General features: G+C 36.2%; 1 protein-coding gene across 1 annotated transcript in view; it reads right to left on the minus strand.

Moving 5' to 3' along the window:
• Positions 1 to 22,500, minus strand: part of LTK (leukocyte receptor tyrosine kinase) — a 400,559-nt gene that overhangs the window by 85,014 nt on the left and 293,045 nt on the right. Inside the window, exons 11-14 of the mRNA XM_053697813.1 lie at positions 21,431 to 21,529; positions 20,658 to 20,835; positions 17,351 to 17,501; positions 5,999 to 6,130 (exon numbers count right to left, since the gene is read on the minus strand). Of these exons, the coding sequence (XP_053553788.1) occupies positions 5,999 to 6,130; positions 17,351 to 17,501; positions 20,658 to 20,835; positions 21,431 to 21,529 (560 nt within the window). The remainder of the gene's footprint in view (positions 1 to 5,998; positions 6,131 to 17,350; positions 17,502 to 20,657; positions 20,836 to 21,430; positions 21,530 to 22,500) is intronic.

A 22,500-nucleotide genomic window follows, 5' to 3' on the forward strand; every position in this document is an offset into this window, starting at 1 on the left:
TGTATCCGTATATTTGAATGTATTTATGTTGTGTGTGGATCCATTTTTTTCCATTTTTTTAACTCCTTATTCTTTACGCAAGGTCTTCAGTCACGCTAACTCGACGAGTGTAAACTGCGATTGCACTTGATGAGCGATAGTTAATGCGGGCGAGATGTTTCAATATCGCACAGGCTAACATTAGCGCATCACTTGTAATCTAGCCCTGTGTGTTACAATGCACCCTGAGCTATTGATTGTATTTAACCTGTAATTTAGCCCAAAATATATGTATAAAAATATTATACATGGTGAAAAAACATTGTATTGTACTTTCAATCATTTATTTTTTCTGTTTTTCATGTAATTTAAGTTTGAAAAAAGTTTTTGGTCGAGTCCCAGAGAAGTTCCATTCCTTGTAATTCAGAACCCTGCCCTTCCTGCATGGTGCACAGTGATTGATTGATACTGTTTACATCTGACCACAGCAAAGCAGATATCATACAATACTTGGTTTTTCAACAGGTTTGTCCCTGGACTGCAATGTAATGCAAACTGTGCTAACAAAATGACAGTTTTTATATTTTAAAACATCTTGGCCTAAACTACAAGTGGAGCGCTATCAATATCGCTGGACTGTGCTAAGGTTAGAGTGTAATCTGGTATAACAAATCCATGGAAAAGCAGAATAACCAGAGAACATTTAGCGCTGCCGACATCCCTTTAGTGCACCCTATACTTTTCAATGGATAGCGCTATCACGCTAAACAGCACTCATGTTACAAGTTGACAGCAGGGTGTGGCACTAAAAAACTTAGCATAACTTGAGACCTGAAGTAAATTATTAGGACTAGAAGAAAAGTATCACATGTAAAATATAAGAAATTAAAGTATTACACAAACACATGTATATGTCATGGATAAAGTGATTACCCGGATAAAACGGACATTACCCAAACAGCTGTGGGTAAAGCCTGATGTACTGTATTTCCCTCATCTACACTTTTTTTTTTTGCCTCCGTCTGGGGGGGGGGTTCAAGGAAAGCGCCCCGCCGATCCTCTGGCATCCACCCCAAGTGAACCTTGGGAATGAGGTTTATAAGAGGGGATTTGCCCCCTTGAACCCACCAGGTGGAGGCAAAAAAGATAGTGAAGATGGGGGAATTACAGTGCTTCGTATATATGTTTGATGCAGTGACTGAAGCACATGCACTCTGAGGGGATTTATGATCTTACATCGGGCTTTACCCACAGCCGCTTGGGTAATGTCCGTTTTACCCGGGTAATCCTAGGATTACCCAATATCTGACTTTACCCATAACATATACTGTATATATAAATCCCAATAAGTGCTCTCTCACTCCACAACGACAACTTGATGGTGCTTGGGGAAAAAATCATCTAATAAGTACTAAGGACCCAGCACTCACTCAGATCTTCACTTTATTGGTCACGTTTTGGGGATGAACCTTCCCCTTCCTCAGGACTAACAAACCATATTCATACACTGCATTTTAAACAGTGTTGAAACCACATCCCCTTGTGTGAAAGTGTGTGTAAGCACATGATTTATTTTTATCATTAGCTCTGTTTTATCTACTCAGTGTTCCATTAATAGACACACAGTCAATTACAATGTACACTCACTTGTGGAAATTTAGGAAGTTGATATACAGGTACTTCATTATTCACTTATTATATTGTTATATATACTATTTTGTTTATCATTATACTCAAGAGTAGGTGCACCATTCATTTAATTTCTGCAGTGTGACACTAATATTTTGTTACTCCACTTGTAATTTAGTCTTTATTTTTTTTTGCCATGCAGTAATTCATTTCTGATTCATATATCAAAAATTACTTTATTTTACTTTAAAAGATTAGTGTGGTTGACATTTCTATGACACATATTGATGGTTTATCTAACAAAACTTATAGATAACATGTACTCTTATATTACATTTAATATTATTGAAGAAATGCATGGAAACAGTTTTCATTATCTCTATATATATTTATATATTTGAACCTATTCAGTGGTATCATTTTACTTCTCAACTGCAAATAACTTCTTTTGTTCATGTAAATTATAAAACTGATTTACTTGTCTAGATTTACTTGTCTAGACTTCTCATTAGTTATTATAATAAAATCAGGTCTACTTTATTTTCTTAAATTCGACTTATTACATAAAAATTGCAAATGAGCTTTCATAATTTTCGGAGGTTACTGATCTATTGACTTATCCACGACCTACTTGATGAGTGTCGTCATTGCAAACAAATGGGTCAGAGTGTTGAAAGTATTAGAGGATTATTAAAATAGTTTTTTTTTCTGGTTGCTAATATTTCTATTACAAAGAGAACCCATCAGATTGGAATGTTATAAGTGTTGTAATTATTGAAAATGTAAATAAAAATATTTTTATAAAAGAGCATTTTAAAATGTATTGCACTTTTTAAATTTCTTTTTATATAGGGACAGTCAACATCCGATGCAACTTAACTCCATACCTTAGATCACGAATAGAAGATGCAGCTGCACCGCATCGCATGTTGATGAGCGCTAACTGTATTGGAGTAATCACCCAAAATACATATGTTTATTCCATGTAGATATGGCTGCCAAACTCCCCCCACTGTTACGTATTTACTTTCTTTTTAATTGAATCCTCCAATCATAATTGAATCCTAAGTTGGATTGTTAACACATGTTCACAGAGAATTGCGCATGCGCAATCGATTAGGAACGACCGAATCTAGCCACTAAGGTAATCACAGCAGCACTTACGATTTCGGCTTGTGTTTGCGAGCGGGCAGAAGATATGCGCATGTGCATTATCAAAACAGCAACGTCACCCTTTCGAACATGAACGAGCATGGAAAAGATTAGAGAAGGGGACGAAGGAGAAGGGGGAGAAGTTTGGTGGCCATATCTACATGTAATAAACGTTTGTATTTTGGGTGATTACTCCAATACCGTTAGAGCTAATCAGCATGCAATGCGGTACAGCTGCATCTTCTGTTCCTGATCTAAGGTTTGGAGTTAAGTTACATCGGGTGTTGACTGTCCCTTTAAAGAAAGTTCCTAATCTCTCAGTTGATGGATTATGCCTCTGCCAATAATTTGATCTGTTGGAGTAGTGCTTACGTCCCAGTGCACAGTCTGACCCCAGGGATAACATTTACCTATTGGTTAAACAACAATTTCAATATTTTTAGCTTTACCTTTTCATGCAAATATATTTTTAATATGTTTTAAATTATTATTTTAATATGGAAGAAGTTTAATGCCCCTTTAAACCTTCATGTCTGAGCATACAGAGGTTACTAATACATTATTCAACATTCAGATATTAAAGTGCATTAGAAAAATATAGGGCTAGATTACAAGCTGAGCACTAATGTATCACGTGTCCGCAAAAAAGGCAAATTCGCCCGTTTCCGGGTGCATGATAAATAACCAGTGGTAGCAATTAGCACTCAAAAAAACAGAGATCAGATCTCTGGTTAATTTTCTAAATTGCCCCAATTGCCCCCAAAATTAAAGGGATAAAACTTTCCAAAATTTTCTTTCATGATTTGGATAGAACATACAATTTTAAACAACTTTCCAATTTACTTCTGTTATCAAATTTGCTTCATTATCTTCTTATCCTTTGCTGAAGGAACTGCATTGCACTACTGGCAGCTGGCTGAACACATCTAGTTAACCAATAACAAGAGCCAAATGTGTGCAGGCACCAATCAGCAGCCAGCTCCCACTAGTGTAGGATATGTGCGTATTTGTTTTCAACAAGAGAACGAAGCACATTTGGAAATAGAAGTGAATTTAAAAGTGTTTTCAAATTAAATACTCTATCTGAATCATGCAAGTTTCATTTTGACTTTCCTATCCCTTTAAGTGGTGTGTTTTAGTGTAATTTAAAAAAAAAGCATCTTTATTTCCTAAAATAACTGCTAAAAGCAGTTATAAGGTTTTTAAAGGGGCGGGTGGGGAGTGCTAGAAAAAAACAAAAACACTGAAAGTGCCTTTACATTGCGGTCTATAGGAAGTGTGTGTTCCCAGTAAATGAATATGTATATGCTTACATACATATATATTTATGTGTTAATATGTGTATTTACACATATTAACATACACATATATATGTATATATTCATATACATATCCTATAATATAAAAGGCCAAGTGTGTTTGTCCGAAGCTGTCATGCGCAGTAGAGACAGCACGAAGACAAACACACCTGGCCTTACCTGACATGCTGTTTGCGGCGAAAGTGGCCGTGGCCGGGCATGATTGGGGGTGTTGTCGGGCATGGCAGAGAGCAAAAGAGAGGGGAAAGAGCAAAAGAGAGGGGAAAGAGCAAAATAGAGGGAAGAGAGAGCAAAAGAGAGGGGAGAGAGAGCAAAAGAGAGGGGGGAGAGAGAGCAATAGAGAGGGGGAGAGAGAGTGAAAAAGAGAGGGGGGAGAGAGAGCAAAAGAGAGGGGGAGAGAGAGCAATAGAAAGGGGGAGAGAGAGCAAAAGAGAGGGATGGAGAGAGAGCAAAAGAGAGGGGAGAGAGACAGAGCAAAAGAGAGGGGGGAGAGAGGGGGGAGAAAGAGAGCAAAAAAAGGAGAGAGAGAGCAAAAGAGAGGGGGAGAGAGAGAGCGCAAAAGAGAGCGGGGGAGAGAGAGTGCAAAAGAGAGGGGGAGAGAGAGCGCAAAAGAGAGGGGAGAGAGAGAGCGCAAAAGAGAGGGGGAGAGAGAGAGAGAGCGCAAAAGAGAGGGGGAGACAGAGCGCGCAAAAGAGGGGGGGAGAGAGAGAACGCAAAAGAGAGGGGGGAGAGCGTAAAAGAGAGGGGGGAGAGAGAGTGCAAAAGAGAGGGGGAGAGAAAGCAAAAGAGAGGCGGAGAGAAGGAGCAAAAGAGAGAGGGGAGAGAGAGCAAAAGAGAGGTGGAGCGAGAGAGAGCGTAAAAGAGAGGGGAGAGAGCGCAAAAGAGAGGGGGAGAGAGCACAAAAGAGAGGGGGAGAGAGAGCAAAAGAGAGGGGGGAGAGAGCAAAAGAGAGGGGGGAGAGAGAGCAAAAGAGAGGGGGAGAGAGAGCGCAAAAGAGAGGGGAGAGAGAGAGCGCAAAAGAGAGGGGGAGAGAGAGCGCAAAAGAGAGGGGGAGACAGAGCGCGCAAAAGAGGGGGAAAGAGAGAGAACGCAAAAGAGAGGGGGGGAGAGCGTAAAAGAGAGGGGGGAGAGAGAGTGCAAAAGAGAGGGAGAGAGAAAGCAAAAGAGAGGCGGAGAGAAGGAGCAAAAGAGAGAGGGGAGAGAGAGCAAAAGAGAGGTGGAGCGAGAGAGAGCGTAAAAGAGAGGGGAGAGAGCGCAAAAGAGAGGGGGAGAGAGCACAAAAGAGAGGGGGAGAGAGAGCAAAAGAGAGGGGGGAGAGAGAGAGCAAAAGAGAGGGGGGAGAGAGAGCAAAAGAGAGGGGGGAGAGAGAGCAAAAGAGAGGGGAGAGAGAAAGAGCAAAAGAGAGGGGGGAGAGAAAGAGCAAAAGAGAGGGGGAGAGAGAGAGAAAAAGAGAGGTGGAGCGAGAGAGCGCACAAAAGAGAGGGTGAGAGAGTGCAAAAGAGAGAGGGAGAGAGCGCAAAAGAGAGGGGGAGAGAGCACAAAAGAGAGGGGGAGAGAGAGAGCAAGGGGTTGGACCACTGTACTGCAAAAAATGGCCCGTGTGAATTGGCTTTAGGACTAGTATATTTATAATCTGCTGCCCATCAGTGCCTGACTTACCCCCTTCTCTGTGCTAGGTCTCTTGTCGTGTCTCATGGCATGAGAACAAGGCTCCCATTGGAGCCTATGGAATCGTGCTCATGCAAGCGCAATGGCACAGAATATCATGGGAATTAAGCAATTTTTAAAATAGAAGCAAATTGGAAACTTTTTTTAAATTGTATGTTCTGACTGAATTACAAAATAACATTTTTGGGTTTTATATCCCTTTAATGACAAATCCACTAAGTCTTGCAATATTTATGAAATGCAAGACTAACCTTGAAGATGTAAGTAGCTCCTCCTCCCCCACCACCACCACCTCCTGGTCTGTTTAAAAGAGACGTCTTTTCTCGTTCATCTTCAATGATGGAAGATTCTCCGATGCAAATCTCTTGGGTCAATTCACTTTTCTAGGACATGGAAAAAGGCAGAATTGATTACTAATACAAATGCAAGGTAAATATATTAATATATACTGACTGTTTAGAACGAGAAACATATTCTAAACTACTTCATTAAAATACTATTCTCTGTATGCTAATTATTTGATATAAAAGCAATATATGGTAGAATTATCATACAAAGTACAAAACACTATTTTTGCTGGCCTATAAATATAATGGAATGCATAAAGGTATGAATAATATTACAATTGTTATTTTGATGTAATAAAAAGTAATTTTAGAACGATAAAAACCCTTTAGAAGCAGAGGAAAAATTAATGGAAAGAAAGGCCTTTTCATAAAATACAGATAAACCAAATATTAAAGTTTTAAGGTGATGTAAATGCTAATCAGTGGCAAGAACATCAGGAGTTACTTTAAAAGTAAATAAATTACAAACAAGCGAGAACTGGCTCCTCCTAAGTGAAAAGATTCAACCTTATGGACAAGCCACAGAATTCATGGCCATTAAAGTCATTATTTTAAAATGTACTAGCTTTTTTTGTTTTTTTCCACATAAATATTTCTGACCTCATGGGATGATGTCACTGTCTGCAAAAAGATCTTTGGGGGTTGTCCCTATTAGTCAGTGAACAGTGCATATCTATGGACACAAAATGTGCACAAACATTCATTTCCTGTTAGTTTCACTATAAACTAAAAACAACTTTAACTTACAGTAATGTGAAAGTTAAAATTTAAACTTTCATGAATCCGATAAAACATGCAATTTTAAGAGTTTTTTCAATTTACTTCTATCATAACATTTTCTTTTGTTCTTTTTGTATCTTTTGTTGAAAAGAATATCTAATAGGCCCAGGATCAGCAATTAGCAATTGGGAACTAACTGGCTTGTCATTAGGTAAATTAAATATGTAGGGGTCCATCCGATAAAAATCGTCGCCCGCAAAAGCCGGCGACGCCAATATTTGCGCGGGTTTGGTATCACATATACGGCGTAACCTAGAAGTTACGCGCGTATATTTCTGCCGTCGCCTGTAGTTTTTTGGGCTATAGGCAGGTATACCAAACCCGCGCAGTTTGGTATCCAATATGCAGCGTAAGGACTTATGTGGCGAAAATGGAGAAAACTTACTCCATTTTCACCTCGCCACAAAAAGCAGCCGTAAGAAGCCTTACGCTGACTATTGGAGCCCCGTAACTCCCTAAACTGGCTGCTAAAATAAACCTAACACCTAACGCATGCGCAATGTCTATCTCCCTGTCAACCGCGATCTGCTAAAATAAACCTAACACCTAACGCATGCGCAATGTCTATCTACCTGTCAACCGCGATCCCCCCCCCCGAAATCCCTAATAAAGTTATTAACCCCTAAACCGCCGCTCCCGGACCCCGCCGCCATCTACATAAACTAACCCCCTACTGTGAGCCCCTAAAACCGCCGCCATCTACCTTATCTATCCCCTAATTAGAACCCCTTACACCGCTGTCATCTACCTTATCTATCCCCTAATCTGACCCCTTACACCGCCGCCACCTATATAAAAATTATTAACCCCTAATCTAATCCCCCTATACCGCCGCCAGCTATATTAATATTATTAACCCCTAATGTAAGCCCCTTACACCGCCGCCATCTCTATTAAAATGATTAACCCCTTATTTAATCTACCTACCCCGCCGCCAGCTATATTATCTATATTAACCCTAAGTATATTATAGTTAATATAGGTATTACATTATATATATTAACTATATTAACCCTAATTATATTAGGGTTAATATAGTTAATATAGTTACTATATTATTTATATTAACTATATTAACTCTATCTAACCCTAACACCCCTAACTACATTTATATTAAATTAATCTAATTCATTTATAAACTATTCTATTGGCTGTTCCGATCAGCCAATAGAATGCGAGCTCAATCTGATTGGCTGATTGGATCAGCCAATCGGATTGAACTTGAATCTGATTGGCTGATTCAATCAGCCAATCAGATTTTTCTAACTTAATTCCGATTGGCTGATAGAATCCTATCAGCCAATCGGAATTCGGCGGACGCCATCTTGGATGACGTCATTTAAAGGTACCTCATTCCAAGTTCAGTAGTCGTCCGGGATGGATGCTCCGCGGCGGCGGAGCGAAGAAAGAAGATTGAAGATGCCGCCGGAAGAATGAAGACTTTGCTGCCGCTTGGAGGAAGACGTCGCCGGAGGAAGAATTCTTCTTTGCCGCTTGGAGGAAGACATCGCCGGAGGAAGAATTCTTCTTTGCCGCTTGGAGGAAGACATCGCCCGGATCGGATCAGGAGTTCGGCCCGGTGTGGTGAAGACAAGGTAGGGAGATCTTCAGGGGTGTAGTGTTAGGCTTTTTTAAGGGGGGTTTGGGTGGTTTTAGAATAGGGGTATGTGGGTGGTGAGTTGTAATGGGGGGGGTATTGTATTTGTATGCAAAAGAGCTGAATTCTTTGGGGGCATGCCCCACAAAAGGCCCTTTTAAGGGCTGGTAAGGTAAAGAGCTTTGAAATTTGTTTAATTTAGAATAGGGCAGGGAATTTTTTTTATTTTGGGGGTTTATTATTTTATTAGGGGGCTTAGAATAGGTGTAATTAACTTAAAAATCTTGTAATCTTTTTTTATTTTTTGTAATTTAGTGTTTGTTTGTTTTTGTAATTTAGTTTAGTTAATTTAATTGTATTTTTAGATAGATGTTTGTAGTTTATTTAATTTATTGATAGTGTAGGTGTATTTGAAACTTAGGTTAGGATTTATTTTACAGGTAATTGGGTAATTATTTTAACTAGGTAGATATTAAATAGTTAATAACTATTTAATAGCTATTATACCTACTTAAAATAATTAACAATTTACCTGTAAAATAAATATTAACCCTAACATAGCTACAATGTAATTATTAATTATATTGTAGCTATCTTAGGGTTTATTTTATAGGTAAGTATTTAGATTTAAATAGGAATATTTTAGTTTATAAATGAATTAGATTAATTTAATATAAATTTAGTTAGGGGTGTTAGGGTTAGATAGAGTTAATATAGTTAATATAAATACTATAGTAACTATATTAACTATATTAACCCTAATATAATTAGGGTTAATATAGTTAATATATATAATGTAATACCTATATTAACTATAATATACTTAGGGTTAATATAGATAATATAGCTGGCGGCGGGGTAGGTAGATTAAATAAGGGGTTAATCATTTTAATAGAGATGGCGGCGGTGTAAGGGGCTTACATTAGGGGTTAATAATTTTAATATAGCTGGCGGCGGTGTTAGGGGCTCACTTTAGGGGGTTATAGATATAATATAGCTGGCGGCGGGGTACGGGAGCGACGGTTTAGGGGTTAATAGCTTTTTTATTGTTAGGATAGTGAGGGGGGATAGCGGATAGAGGGTTAGACGTGTCGGGCTTTGTTAGGGAGGCGTGTTAGACTTGTCGGGCTATGTTAGGGAGGCGTGTTAGACAGTGCGGGTGTTTTAGACTTTAGTCAGGTTTTATAGGCGCCGGCAGTTTCTAACGTGCCGCAAGTCACTGGCGACGCCAGAAATTTGTACTTGCGCAGATTTCTGGACATCGCTGGTTTGTCAGACTTACGGCACGTTAGCATCTGACGGCGACTTATATGGGATAGCTCGAGTTGCGAGCTGAAACTGCGGGCGACGCCGGTTCCCTCGCTTGCGCCGCAAACAGCGATCTATATCGGATCGCGCCCCATAGGTTATAACAACTTGTAATGGATTAAAAAAAAATGCTAAAACTATTTGATGCACTTAGCTAAGAAATTCTGATTGATTGGAATGAACCCCAGCTCAGCAGCGCAGCAGTTGCAACTGACTTTAACTATATTTTTTACTCCTTTGAGGAAATTAAAGCTATAGGTCGCCATTCTGATCAGTCAAAATTTCCTTGCAAAGGGCATTACATGCTTTTTTCTCCAGATTTGAACCCATGCAAAAGTGTTTAAAACCCCCACTATAATCTGTTGCTATTATGCTTTTCAAATGCATTTGTGACATAGATACTCCCTCTATAACTTGCCTGGGGATAATTCAACAACTTTTTCTTTTGAGTGTAATATCTTGGGTTTATTTAATAGTATAGTTCTTGCGCACACAGTTAAAATTTGCATAAAATGCTTTTTTTTTCCTTCTTAATAAAAGTTAAAAATATAATTTAAATCCAACTTTTAAACTAAACAAATGTGAAACAAATTTAACATTAAATAGTCTAAATGTTCATTTTATAATTGTAATGTAGTGTCAGGAGGTATAAACATTACATAATTACTCAAAAATAGGTAAATTATATTATTAATTCCACACGTCATGAATTGAGCTAGCAGATTTGCTTAAAGGGACATGAAACCTAAAATATTTATTTCCTGATTCAGATAGAACAAACAACTTTAATCAACTTTCCAATGTACTTCTATGATCTCATTTGCTTTGTTCTTTTGGTATCCTTTGTTGAAAAGCATACCTAGGTAGGCTCGGGAGGTGGGAGCTTTCTGCTGATTGGTGGCTGCACAGATATACATCTTGTCATTGTCTTACTGATGTGTTCAACTAGTTCCCAGTAGTCCATTGCTGCTCCTTCAATAAAGGATACCAAGACAATGAAGCAAAATTGATAATAGTAATAAATTAGAACGTTTTGAAATTGTATGTTCTTTCTGAATCATGAAAGAAACATTTTCGGTTTCATGTCCCTTTAAATGTTTTTCTAGAGTTTGTAATAAAAACAATTAAATGGAACATGATTCAGAGCATGTGACGTTAAACAACGTTCCAATTTAATTATATTATCTAATTTGCTTCATTCTCTTGGAAAACGATACTAAAAGTACTAAGCAAATTTGATAATAGAAGCAAATTAGAAAGTTGTTTAAGATTGCGTGTTCTAGCTGAATTATGAAAGAAAAGTTTTGGATTTAATGTCCCTTTAAATACTAATTGAAGTAATTGGAAAGGAAAAAGCAGAGAGTAACCTAAATAATGTGTCGCAAAAAGGATGTATTCTTATTTGTTAGATTAGATAACTGTATTTAACACTCTCAAAGGGGTTAAACATAAAGGTTAACTAGGTGAAGCCAATCAAAAGTGTGCAACACTGCCAATCACCGGCTGTATCCTGCTGAGGGTTTGGCTTTTGTTTAACTCCTGTAACAAATGAGAACATTGTAGGGTTTTTTAGAATGACCTTTAAAACTTTATGCTTAAGCCTGAATCATTAATGGAAGGATATTTTAGACAGGGGTGTGTTTTAGACATGAATATTTGTTGTATTCTGTGCACAGCGAATGCTGAATATGGCTGTGGGCAGAAGCATTTGGCTCTTTTCAGAGCCGGATTTCTTTTTGTGACAGTGCAACACACAAAATTCTGGATTTGCACAGATCTTTGTGTGTTGCATTTTAGCACAAAAAAATCTGGCACCGGGAAGAGCTGAATGCTGCTACCATATTCGGCATTCGTTGTGCACAGAATACATGAAAGAAAATGTGCAGAATTATATAACATTATTTTTTAAGTTTACTGTCTCTTTAATGATAACTCAAAATCACTAGAAGGGTGATTTGAATTCATTCATTCACAACTGGGTTGGGTCAGTTTAGGTAAAGTAAAATCAGGGTTATCACTACTCTAATATCTAACTCTCTGTTTTTTGTTTTTTGGCCAAATTAAAGGCAATGGGTTACATTTTAGAGTCTAATTTTAAATGATATTCTGAAAATAAATAAATTTATATATTAGGTTTTTATAGAGAACTTATAAATGGAGTTTTGTAAATGAGTCTGGCAGCAGCGTTTAGTTTATGGAATGAAGACAAATGACCGAGGTGTATGCTACCTAGAGAGATGGGTGAGTGGATTTAAATACTAGCAGCTGTATGAGTCACAAAGAACTCACTTTATAAATGATTCATGAATTTAGGTGGCAGAATTAAGATTGTATTGGAAAGAACACTGAATCATAAATAACATCTTTTTTTACTGCAGTCCGAGATGGGCACATCTTAATTATTAAAGGGACATAAACCCTATATTTGAACTGCATTAAAACATGATTACAATGTACTTCAGTTGGCAACAAAGTGCTATGATTATGGCTATTTAATATTATAATGATAATAATATTTCTTTGTAAAATACCACTGTATTGCAAAGTGCTGAATACATAATAATTGCAGTGTACAGTACAATACAATCCCGGCTTAAAATTGAGCTTGATAAAGGAAGAGAAGGGCCCTGCTCTGATCATCTTACAGTCTGGAGACAATAAGCACTTTAAAGGGCCACTAAGATCCAAATTAAATTTGTTACAGATAAAGAATTTAATTAAAAATTCTAAAAATTAATTCATTCTAAAAATTAAAAACTTTCCAATATACTTCTATTATTAAAATGTGCATATTGTTTTTATATGCACACTTTATGAGTCTCCAGCTCCTATCAAGCATGTGCAAAAGTGCACAGAATATACAGTACGTATATGCATTTTGTGATTGGCTGATGGCTGTCACATTATACAAGAGGAGGGAGTATTGGATTAACTTTTAAATTTGACAGACATTATTCTACTATTCATTTAAAATTCAATTTAAAGGGACACTGAAACCATTTTTTTTCTTTTGTGATTCAGATAGAGCATGACATTTTAAGCAACATACTAATTTACTACTATTATCAAATTTTCTTAATTCTCTTGGTATCTTTATTTGAAATGCAAGAATGCAAGTTTAGCTGCCGGACCATTTTTGGTGAACAACCTGGGTTGTCCTTGCTGATTGGTGGATAAATTCATCCACCAATAAAAAAGTGCTATCCAAAGTTCTGAACCCAAAAAAAGCTTAGATGAATTCTTTTTTTTTTTTTAAAGATAGCAAGAGAACGAAGAAAAATTGATAATAGGAGTAAATTAGAAAGTTGCTTAAAATTGCATGCTCTATCTGAATCACAAAATAAAAAAATTGGGTTCAGTGTCCCTTTAAGTTCAATTGCATTTTCTTTTTATTAAGTATTTGTCAATAATTAAATTCTACTTTATTTAGTGGTCCTTTAAGATTTTAAATAGGGATGTGCATTTGTCAGTTTCGTTAGCTAACAAACGGGGAAGAAGGCGGCCGCTCATGGCATTCAGCTCTTTTCGGAGCCAGATTCTTCTTGTGACCCTAGACACAAGCCTAGTTGGCTTAGGAGAAAATCTAGACATGTTCATTTGTGTATTCTATAAAGAACGAATGCTGAATATGGCCGCAAGCAGCAGAATTCAGCACTTTCAGGGGCTGTATTTCTTTGGGTTAAAATGCAAAACACAAAGATCTGTGCAAATTACATTTTTCCAATTCTGAGAATTAACCATGCACATGAGAGACTGTCAGGGTTTTGTTAGGACTTAGTACTGTTCCTTTAAGTCTTAATTACTTTACCCCTATTTAAGGCTCCTCCTCACTCTAATCTATGCTTGGTAATTTGTTGCACTTGTTCACCTCAAGAGCCTGTGAAGACACCTAGCCTATCCCTGCTGCTCTGCTCGGATCCTTGTTTCCCTTACTCACTAGGTTGTGAGTTCTCCTGTCAAAAGACCCTGTTCGTTCATCTAGGTATTTGCGGAAATACCTTCTCTACCCTCCTTGAAAGATTGAAGCTGTTTCTTTTTGCCGGTTCCTCTGCTGATCCGTTCAGCGTGTGACGTCAGACCCGGCATCCGGCCCTGCAGATTCCGCGTGTGCTCCTCTCTCATCGCAAACTGTGTTTCCCTGTCGCAGCACCATAACTAACTCTGCTAAACTTACCTGGTATTTCTCCGGATCCTGGTCTGTATCTGTTACTTATTTACTATCAGAATTATACTTGCCTATGTACTTGTACTACGGACTGTCATATACACATACTAAATACTGCCTACAGGTGATATCCAGACTTCCTCCCAAGAGATATGCCTATAGCGCTTAAAGCAAATATTCTCAATTGATTTCAGAGTCACTCTCCAGCTCAATTCATCTGCTGCCAAACTGTTTAGTTGTGTATCACCTAATTGAGATATAATCCTCTCCTCATTGTTTGATCTGTAACATATTAAGCTCTATTTTCATACGCTACCTAAGTTTACCAAGTATCCATATACATATCTAACCAGAGCATTGTGACATTCATCCTGCAACATATATAATCTATATCATTTGGGTGATTGCGGGCGTGTATGAATATTGTATATATTTTATCCTGTATGAGATGTGTGTATGATATTCCTTATGCCAAAGGATTTAATACACTTCAACTACAAACTACCTTTGCCTATTTGTGTACACTGCTTACATAACTTCTAAGTTGCGTGAAGGCTCCGTATCTCTCTGTATCCCTACAGAAGAGACCCTCAGTACGATGAGCATAACAGAATTCTAATAAGTTAAGTCTTACAGAATTCGAGGTATGGTGTGAGGCTGAGTGGTCCTGCTTGAATAAGGATACTAGTTCACCCATTCAAAGTTTATATCATTGTAGTGTTTCACATCCTGACATACTTCCTCACATATCTTGACATATTCTTGACAGAGACTTACCAAGCCTTACCCTGACAAATATCTGTCCCTTACTGAATGCAAAACAATGGAGAGTTTGATTACATAATGACCGGGGCTAGCCTCCAGTCACAAGGTTGGATTGGCTTCTGCAAATGAGTCAAATGGTAGGCGGAGTTTGTCTATTGAAAAACAATTGCAGCCAGCAAGGCGATAATGCATTAAAAACATTTTCAAACTCAAATACAATCGGGTTGATTGACACCTCCCTGCTGGCGGCCGATTGGTTCGAGTCTGCAGGGGGCGGCATTGCACCAGAAGCTCTTGTGAGCTGCTGGTGCAATGCTGAATACGGAGAGCGTATTGCTCTCCGCATTCAGCGATGTCTGTCGGACCTGATCCGCACTGTCGGATCAGGTCTGACAGACATTTGGTAAATCGGCCTCATAGTGTGGGTTTAACAGTGTTTATTTAGTAAGTGATGACAGAAACTATTGTTTATTTTTAGTGATCATAAATCTTAATGTTTGTTATACGCTTGGATTTACCATGAGGTATTTGAACATTATAATTTTCTAAATTTAGAAGAAAGCATTATGTACAATTAACAATATACTAGATATTCACTATGTAGTTCTATAAGATACTAGATATTCACTATGTAGTTCTATAAGATACTAGATATTCACTATGTAGTTCTATAAGATACTAGATATTCACTATGTAGTTCTATAAGATACTAGATATTCACTATGTAGTTCTATAAGATACTAGATATTCACTATGTAGCTCTATAAGATACTAGATATTCACTATGTAGCTCTATAAGATACTAGATATTCACTATGTAGCTCTATAAGATACTAGATATTCACTATGTAGTTCTATAAGATACTAGATATTCACTATGTAGCTCTATAAGATACTAGATATTCACTATGTAGTTCTATAAGATACTAGATATTCACTATGTAGTTCTATAAGATACTAGATATTCACTATGTAGTTCTATAAGATACTAGATATTCACCATGTAGCTCTATAAGATACTAGATATTCACTATGTAGCTCTATAAGATACTAGATATTCACTATGTAGTTCTATAAGATACTAGATATTCACTATGTAGTTCTATAAGATACTAGATATTCACTATGTAGTTCTATAAGATACTAGATATTCACTATGTAGCTCTATAAGATACTAGATATTCACTATGTAGTTCTATAAGATACTAGATATTCACTATGTAGTTCTATAAGATACTAGATATTCACTATGTAGTTCTATAAGATACTAGATATTCACCATGTAGCTCTATAAGATACTAGATATTCACTATGTAGCTCTATAAGATACTAGATATTCACTATGTAGTTCTATAAGATACTAGATATTCACTATGTAGTTCTATAAGATACTAGATATTCACAATGTGGTTCTATAAGATACTAGATATTCACTATGTGGTTCTATAAGATACTAGATATTCACTATGTAGCTCTATAAGATACTAGATATTCACTATGTAGCTCTATAAGATACTAGATATTCACTATGTAGTTCTATAAGATACTAGATATTCACTATGTAGCTCTATAAGATACTAGATATTCACTATGTAGTTCTATAAGATACTAGATATTCACTATGTAGCTCTATAAGATACTAGATATTCACTATGTGGTTCTATAAGATACTAGATATTCACTATGTAGTTCTATAAGATACTAGATATTCACTATGTAGTTCTATAAGATACTAGATATTCACTATGTAGTTCTATAAGATACTAGATATTCACTATGTAGTTCTATAAGATACTAGATATTCACTATGTAGTTCTATAAGATACTAGATATTCACTATGTAGCTCTATAAGATACTAGATATTCACTATGTAGTTCTATAAGACTCTTTAAATGTTTGTTACAGCTGTTTATTATAATTATGTATAGGTTTCTCAGATCATTTAATATTATCTATTATATCTATATTATTCTTGAATGTGGATTGTAATACCTTGGCAGTATTCTTACTGGTTTTGCACTACAAACTGTACAAGATTTGAATTTATGTCTGGATTTAAAATACACTCATATGTCTATGCAAATTTAGATTTTATATACCTTTTAAAGGGACAGTAAAGTCAAAATTAAACTTACATAGATTGGATAGAGAATATAATTTTAAACAGATTTCCAGTTCTCTTATCCATTTTGCTTTTCTCTCTCGTATTCTCTGTTAAAGAGTAATCCAAGGTGAGCTCAGGAGTGTCCTTGTTTTCTTAGCCATCTGGCAGCAGTGTTTCAACAATGTTTATATAAAGAATATAAATGGTTACATACACTGCTGCAACAAAATGCTACAGACACTCTCTGACAGCAAAGTTTGAAACTATGTATAACATTGCTATAAACATTGTTACAAACACTGCTGCAAGATGGCTTAAGACACCTGCACACTTCTGAGCTCCTCTAGGACTACTCTTTAACAAAGGATAACACAAGAACTAAGCAAAATTGATGAAAAAGTAAGATGGAAAGTGGTTTAAAATTGCATACTCTTTCTGAATCAGGAATGTTTAATTGTGACTGTCCCCATAATACTTGAAACAATCATGCAGCATGGAAACAAAAAAAAAAAAAAAAAGCCACACAAAATGTGTACCCCGGGGCATGCATCTTCTCCTTGTTGTCCCACCAGGATGTATAGAATGTCATCCTTCTTGAGATGGAAGATAGCAGAGATGAAGATTCCATGAGCCCGTTTGTTGTGGTTTTTGGCTCCTTTCCCTCCAGCTGCTCCATATGCAGAAATTCTAAACAGAGAAGTTGTGTAACAATAGCTATGCACTGATTTATGAAACTACTAAAAAATTAAGAAAAACAAAACAGAATTTCATACAAACAACAATTTCAAAGATGTCTGGCTCTATAGCAAAACGTTATGAAAATTATGGTAGTAATTAACAAAAAAGAAAACTTCTGACCCTATTGATTTTTATACATTGTTTTTTTTTTGTTTTGTTTTGTTTTTTGTCAATAAACTGCAGGACTTGTGTGAGTAATACATTTGGAAATACATGGCAAGGTATAAGTAAAAATAAAACATCAGCCTAAATATTTCTTCAACATCTGATTATCTGTCAGTAGATAAAAATATATTAATGTACTGTAAATCTAAATTATATCTGTTTATTAGCCCATCAATGAATTATCAATGATTGCACACTCTGTTTACCAAAAGCATCCCTGCCCAATCACATACTTGCACTTTCTTTCTTTTTCTTGATGAAAAAATAGTTTACATTTAAAATTAAACTAATATGGCTGTATCAGTTGTTTGCACCCTACTAGCACTCCTGTAAATGACTATTGGCCAATAGTTACAAAGTTATGCACATTGTGATCATAAATGGGGCAACAATCGTAAGTGAATTATTGCATGAAAAATGGAAATAAAATCTTAAGAAATATTTATTAAAAACAATTTGTTCATAGAAAAGCACAACAACAAAACTCACAGTAATACAAAACAGTACAAATCCTATAATGTCACTGAGGGTGATCAAATGTTGAGGAGAGGTCAGGATTGTATCTACAAATGGTGACACAAAGGGCTCGATTTATCATTCATATTCTCCTAGATTTTCTCCTAAAAGGTCTCATGAGATATAATTCTCTTATTTATCATTCAAAAATGCGCCTGAAATTGGGCAAGTTTGACTGTAAAATTTTCCTACTCTGTTCTCACTCTCCTTGTAAAACATGTTCTCCAAAAAAAAAGGGTTAAATTAGATCTTTTTAGTCTTATTTCATATAGTTCTCCTCATAATTCTCCTACTTACAAATGTATCATTTTATATTTTCCCGTGGAGGACTGAAAGTTCTCCTGCAAGTTCCTGCATTAAAGTTCTCCATAGCTACAGTGGAGAACAGCATTAAAAATCTATTCTCTACCAGTTGTAGAAGCAGTTACACAAAAAAGGGCTCTACAAGGTGCACAAATTATCTATAACAAAGCACAATTATAATGTTTATTGGAGCGCAACAATAATTTATGATGGAGTGAAAAAAATATATATAATGGAGCGCCAAAATAATATATAACAGAGCACAAAAATGATATCTATTGGGGCATAAAAATAAGATATAAAAAAAGCGCTAAAATTGAAGCACAAAAACAATGAAAATGTAGATCTATTTTCTTATATGAAAGTTTGCTGAAGAGGGTCGTTAACAAAGCTACTAGGAAGGCTGTATAAATATTTTTATTGGTTTCTATATGATTGACATGGAGAATAGTTGCTTATTTTTAGTGATAAATAAGGAGAAGGTACTAATCCGACTGGAGACATTTATCATTATTTCTCCTCAGCTCTCATATGGAGAAAAAAAAAAATTTTTTATGATAAATACTGGCGCACATGTGCGCCTCTCCATAGGCGAGCTGCGGAGAACTGATAGGAGAACAGAAAGGAGAATTCTACAAATGTTTGATAAATCGAGCCTAAAGTGAAGCAAGGCTGAGTGTTGTTGACTCTATAATGCTTTGTCACCACACAGTTTCTTATTGCACCCTTGGCAATGCCTATCAATACTAATCCAATGAATGTTTTGCTGTCTCCAAATTGCTTTATCAGGGATAGTGGTTAGTTTTATTCTTCCCTTTTTAATTGTTCAAGTATCTGCATTATTGGAAATTAGACTTTTTTCTGTTTAAAGCTACATTAAACTGCTGAAAAAACTACAGTAGTATGGGTTCTTCTCACCATGATATTGATTCACCTTCTATACCTGCAGATCTCTTTAAATTGTCCTCCTATTTTAACCATTACAGAAGCCAGTTGGTAAAGCTCTGCATCTTTATACTGGGTGCTGCCATCTTGGTACAAACCTATTGTTGCATCCTGTGACAAAAGCAGTACTTTTCCCAGATCAGTTTTACCAGCTTTTTGACTGCTTTACCTAACACTTTGCAGAATTAAATGCAGAAGAGTTACATTTTTTTAAGTTTTTTTAAACAGTTTAAAAGTTACATGACAAAGCTAAAAAGCCCTTCAGAATAATACAGTATGATGCAGAATCTGCAAAAATGTTCCCATCTTGTATTGTGTATTCTAAACTAAGTGCATGGTATGGCTTGTCAAGAAAACAGTATCTCTAATCACAGGGTATAAGATTCCAAGATGGTGGCGCCCAGTGTGAAGATGAAGAACTTCACTAACCAGGAATTTTGAAAGGTGCAGCCACAGATGGAGAAACAAAAACATGGTGAGCAGTAACCTTACTACTGTATTTGTACCCAGCAGTTTAATGTTTAGGAAATGCTCATTATCATCATGTACCTTTTCAGACTGTATATATTAAAATATTATTTATGTATTCTCCATATATCTTTGTGTCACATGTCACTTTAGTTTTAAACTTAGACCTTTTTCCAAATATTATTTGTATGCATTAACCAATGCATTAACCAATGAGCATTTCCAGGAATTGGCTTTCAGCTAAAGTGCATTAGCAGGAAGTAGCTAATAGCCATACTGCTATCTTAGTTTCAACTAAATTTTTGTAATAATATTTTTTTTACTAACACATAGATAATGCAGTTTTAGCAAATGTACAGTCAATGTAATTACAAATCATTTAAGGCCACCATTTTAAAATTATGAGGTGTCCAACATCAACAGTGCTCACCAGTGTGCTTGCCACTTCATAAGGCCTTATGTGTCACACTATCACTACTTTTAACTACTGCATATTTAAACTTCCTTTGTTTATTTTTTAGTATAATGTCCTTTTAAAACTCATGTGGATTTCAGTCTGACATAACATTTATAATTATCATGTGAGCATAAATGTATAAATTCATTTAATCCACCTAATCTGCCCCTAACACATACATTGACAGCTCTGTCCTTACTGCTATCCAGTTAATTATTTACAAATGCCTATTATGTATCAAATCCACTTACCTGTACATGTTGGTAAATGGGACTCTCCACATTTGCACTCCTCTGAGTGGGCCATCCTTCCCTACTACTACAGATATGTTACTGTTGCGATATCCATTGTCGCACTGGGTCTGTGTTGGTCCACGAGGTCCACTTGCACCACAGGAATTAAACCACCATTCAATATCTAAAGTCTCATCTATTAAGAACATCAGAAAGTTAAACTGATGTAGCTAAAAGTGTATAAGAACAATAATTTAAAGCAAACACAACACTAGCATGATTTATTACTAATTTAGTTGCTATAATCTTATAACAATTCAAAATTACAAACTTGCCCTATACCACCTTCAAAGTAATTTACCCAATATATTCAGCTTGTCCATTATTCCATCGACTGAAATTAGTCAATTGGAATAATAGGTAGGTCAGATATTAACTATGTCTAACCCCCTCTTAGAGGGAGTTCAATAAGGTAGTGTGCCTATAAAAAGTATGAGAAGCTGTTACTCCCTGGATGATTTTATAATATATAGTCTGCTGGGTATGATAGATCAGGATTTACTACTGGAAGCTACCACTGGTACACAAGTAGAGAAGAGACCAGCATGGGATATAGGCCTCAGAGTCTCCATTAACTGTGTTAATCTGGTCTGCTGTTGAATATACAAAGCTAAATATTTTCCATAAAACACTTCATTCTTGTGGTGTCTGTCTGATAACCCTTCTATATCTGAACCCTAACAAGCTACCTCTTTACACATGTGCACAGATCACTTTATGTTCTATGTTACCTGGGTGAGAAGGCTCAGAGAGCGGAGTCTCCATGTAATCTTCAGATGTACTTGTTTCTTGTGGATGTTCCTGCATTACAGAACTAATTTCTATTCTTCCTGGCACAAGATAAAATTAAAAGTACAAACACTCTATTTATTACAAAACAGTTTTAAGTACTGTTTACAAAGTTTGAAAGTGAGATTCAGCAGTCGTTCATAGTTGTAAGTAAACAAAACAACCTATAGATTTAGCACAATTGTAATATTTTATTCACATTAGGAAAAATCACAATAGATTTCCTACTGTATGTGTTTTTCTGCTTCATCAAATTAGATAGAAGAAAACTGACAAATAATATCTAATATGATGAGTTGAATAATATGAGTTATGGGCTAGATTATAAGTAATGTGCTAACGTTAGCACGGGCGAGATATTGAAATATCACGCTCACGCTAACTTGTACATGTTTTACAAGTTTAAAGTAAGCGCATACCACCTAGCGCAATCTAAATTTGCACTCATCGGGTTATAGCTAGTGAAGACTTTGCATAAAGGGTTAGGGCAAGTGTACCCTCTAAGGCCAGTTTTGTGTGCGGCCCAGCAGTGAAATAGTTAATTAGAGCAATTAGCAAACACTACACAATGCAGACTGCAAGTTGTGGTTCCCTTATTAACTGTTTCAGTTCTGGGCCGCACACAAAACTGACGTTAGAGGGAGCACTGGTTAGGGCTAATATAAAAGTTGAACTAAACACAACATAAATACATTAAAATAAAGTGTTACACTCATATATACACTATCTAATGCAAATTATTTATATAACTATTAATTAAAATATTTTATAAGGGTTAAAAGGTATATGGTATATCACAAGGTGTTTGAATGGAAAGGCATTTATATATATAGTTTGATAGCAACTTCATACGTGATATAACTATTAAAAGCCAAAGTATGAGGCTATCTTAAGTATAAGTGAGCCATTTACTGAGCAACAGTAATTTATCGTTTTGCATCTGTGCTTCCAAAGAGACATCCTTGTTAAGGGAAATCAAGCAATAGTGTTAGACAGCCATAAATATTAAAGA

Source organism: Bombina bombina, chromosome 1, assembly GCF_027579735.1.
Source record: "Bombina bombina isolate aBomBom1 chromosome 1, aBomBom1.pri, whole genome shotgun sequence".
NCBI lineage: Eukaryota > Metazoa > Chordata > Amphibia > Anura > Bombinatoridae > Bombina > Bombina bombina.